Genomic DNA, 2,473 nt, shown 5'->3' on the forward strand with positions numbered 1-2,473 from the left:
CAGGCCCCCCCCCTTCTCCTGCAGGGTCCCTGTGCCTTTTCCCTCTGTCCTGGGTGTGGGTCAGTGGCTCCATCTGTCCCCGCTATAGCTGTGCCCACTCAGCTGCCTCCAGCTCCCAGTGTCTTACCTTCCATCTCTCTTCAAGTCCAGCTACTGTGTGGGGTGACTCCGTGCCCCCCCTCGCCCTGGGGGGCACAGCCAGCACCCCCACCCAGTGTCTCTCTCCCCCTGCAGAAGCTGAGCGTGCCCAGCGGGTTCTCGGTCACGGCCCCGGACAAGCGGGGCTGGGTGATCAACCCCCTGGGTGAGCATAGCGACTTCCCCGTGTGGATGATGGTGGCCAGTGGCCTCCCTGCCGTCCTCGTCTTCATCCTCATCTTCATGGAGACCCAGATCACGACGTGAGCGCAGCAGGGCTGGGTGGGGTCATCGGTGTGGCCGGGGGAAGCTGTGCCAACCGTCTGCCCTTGTGCCCAGGCTGATCATCAGCAAGAAGGAGCGGATGCTGCAGAAGGGCTCTGGGTTCCACCTCGACCTCCTGCTCATCGTGGCCATGGGTGGCTTCTTTGCGCTCTTTGGGCTGCCCTGGCTCGCCGCGGCCACCGTGCGCTCGGTCACCCACGCCAATGCCCTCACCGTCATGAGCAAGGCCGTGGCACCCGGGGACAAGCCCAAGATCCAGGAGGTGAAGGAGCAGCGGGTCACTGGGCTGCTGGTGGCCGTGCTCGTTGGTAGGTCTGGCCCTGGGGGAAGCCGGGATGCTGCGGTGGTGTGAGGGGAGGGGCTGGGGAGCCTGAGGGGGCTGTAGCTGTGCAGGGGCAGTGTGGGCACTGGAGCTGGGGCACCCCGAGCCCTGGCCAAATCATCGTGGCCGTGCTGTTCCCTGTGGGTGCAGGGGCAGTGTGGGCACTGGAGCTGGGGCACCCGAGCCCTGGCCAAATCATCGTGGCCGTCCTGTTCCCTGTGGGTGCAGGAACGCGGGACCTTCTCCATGTGATGGGGGCGAGCAGGGAGGGTGGAGTGGGGTGAGGGGGCTATGCTGACCCCCCTGCCCAGGCTGACCCTGCTCTGGCCCAGGGCTGTCCATCGTCATCGGGGACCTGCTGCGGCAGATCCCGCTGGCTGTGCTCTTCGGCATCTTCCTCTACATGGGTGTCACCTCCCTCAACGGCATCCAGTTCTACGAGCGCCTGCAGCTGCTGCTGATGCCCCCCAAGCACCACCCTGATGTCAGCTATGTCAAAAAGGTGGGGAGGGACCCTGGGGAGAGTCGCTGGGGGCAGGACCCTTGGCTGGGGCAGCAGCCAGCCGGGGGCACCCCTGGGTGGGGGCACTGGGGCGTCCGCAGGGCAGGCTCTGGCAGAGCCTTGCTTAGGGGGGCAGAGGGGGCCAGGGCAGTTCCTCGGGGGCAGCCAGACCCCGGCAGGGCCATGGGCCGTGTTTGGGGTGTGGGGGTACCCCTGGGCAGGCTGTGCCCATGGTGGGAAGGGCACGAGGAGCCCGGCCCACGCTGACATGTGCCCGTGCCAGGTGCGCACGCTGCGCATGCACCTCTTCACCGGGCTGCAGCTGGGCTGCCTGGCCGTGCTCTGGGCCGTCATGTCCACCGTGGCCTCCCTGGCCTTCCCCTTCATCCTCATCCTCACCGTGCCGCTCCGCATGTGCCTGCTCAGCCGCATCTTCACCGACCGGGAGATGAAGTGTGTAAGTGGCTCTGTCTGTCGTCCCTGGGGGGCAGTGGGGGCTGGACCCCCGGGGTGGGCAGGGCCAAGGGGGTCCCTGCTGCCCCTCAGCCGCCGTGTCCCGCAGCTGGACGCGGCTGAGGCCGAGCCCATCCTGGACGAGCGGGAAGGTGTGGACGAGTACAACGAGATGCCGATGCCCGTGTGATGGTGCCAGCGGTGATTCCTGTGGTGGAGGCTGGGCACAGCCAGACGGGGCCGGGGGCAGCAGCTTCGTGGCCAGACCCCCACACTCCCTGGGCCCTTGGGGGGCACCTGCCAAAGAGACACCGGCCCCAGGCTTGCCCTGCTGAGGCCCCTGACCCCCCTCACGGTACAGCCCCCTCGGGCACCTCCTGCCCACGGCGTGGGGCAGAGGCCCCTGGCCCCCCAGCAGCGCTGCAGGTCCCCCCACAGCCCCCCAGCTACTGCCCGACACGCAGGTGTCACCTGAGCCCCCGCAGGGGTCATGGAACAGGAACTCAATGGCAATAAACAGCTTTATTCCCAGCGCGGGGCTGAGGCTGGAGGGTGACCCTGTGCCCCCCCATCGAGGGGGGGGCCGGTCCCTGGGGGGCTGCCAGGGAGGGGGCCAGGGCTGCCCTGTGCTGGGCCCAGCCCGGGGGGGGCCGGGGGCCCCCTGCTGCCTTCGACTAATAAAGAGATCAGACTTTGCACACTTTTCACCAGTTTTATTGGAAAGTTCCCCCCTTCCCAAGCTCCCCCCTCCTCCTGGCCCAGGCCCTGGGAAC

General features: G+C 67.9%; 1 protein-coding gene across 1 annotated transcript in view; it reads left to right on the top strand.

Annotated features, from left to right (window-relative positions):
• The window catches only part of LOC115307140 (anion exchange protein 2-like), an 11,009-nt gene extending 8,873 nt beyond the window's left edge, over nucleotides 1-2,136 (top strand). The window contains exons 7-11 of the mRNA XM_029957967.1: nucleotides 235-401; nucleotides 478-731; nucleotides 1,078-1,247; nucleotides 1,531-1,704; nucleotides 1,810-2,136. Of these exons, the coding sequence (XP_029813827.1) occupies nucleotides 235-401; nucleotides 478-731; nucleotides 1,078-1,247; nucleotides 1,531-1,704; nucleotides 1,810-1,890 (846 nt within the window). The 3' untranslated portion in view covers nucleotides 1,891-2,136. The remainder of the gene's footprint in view (nucleotides 1-234; nucleotides 402-477; nucleotides 732-1,077; nucleotides 1,248-1,530; nucleotides 1,705-1,809) is intronic.
• Nucleotides 2,137-2,473: the final 337 nt, after the last annotated feature.

Source organism: Manacus vitellinus, unplaced genomic scaffold (genome assembly GCF_001715985.3).
Source record: "Manacus vitellinus isolate BGI_N305 unplaced genomic scaffold, ASM171598v3 scaffold_130_pilon, whole genome shotgun sequence".
NCBI classification, from domain to species: domain Eukaryota; kingdom Metazoa; phylum Chordata; class Aves; order Passeriformes; family Pipridae; genus Manacus; species Manacus vitellinus.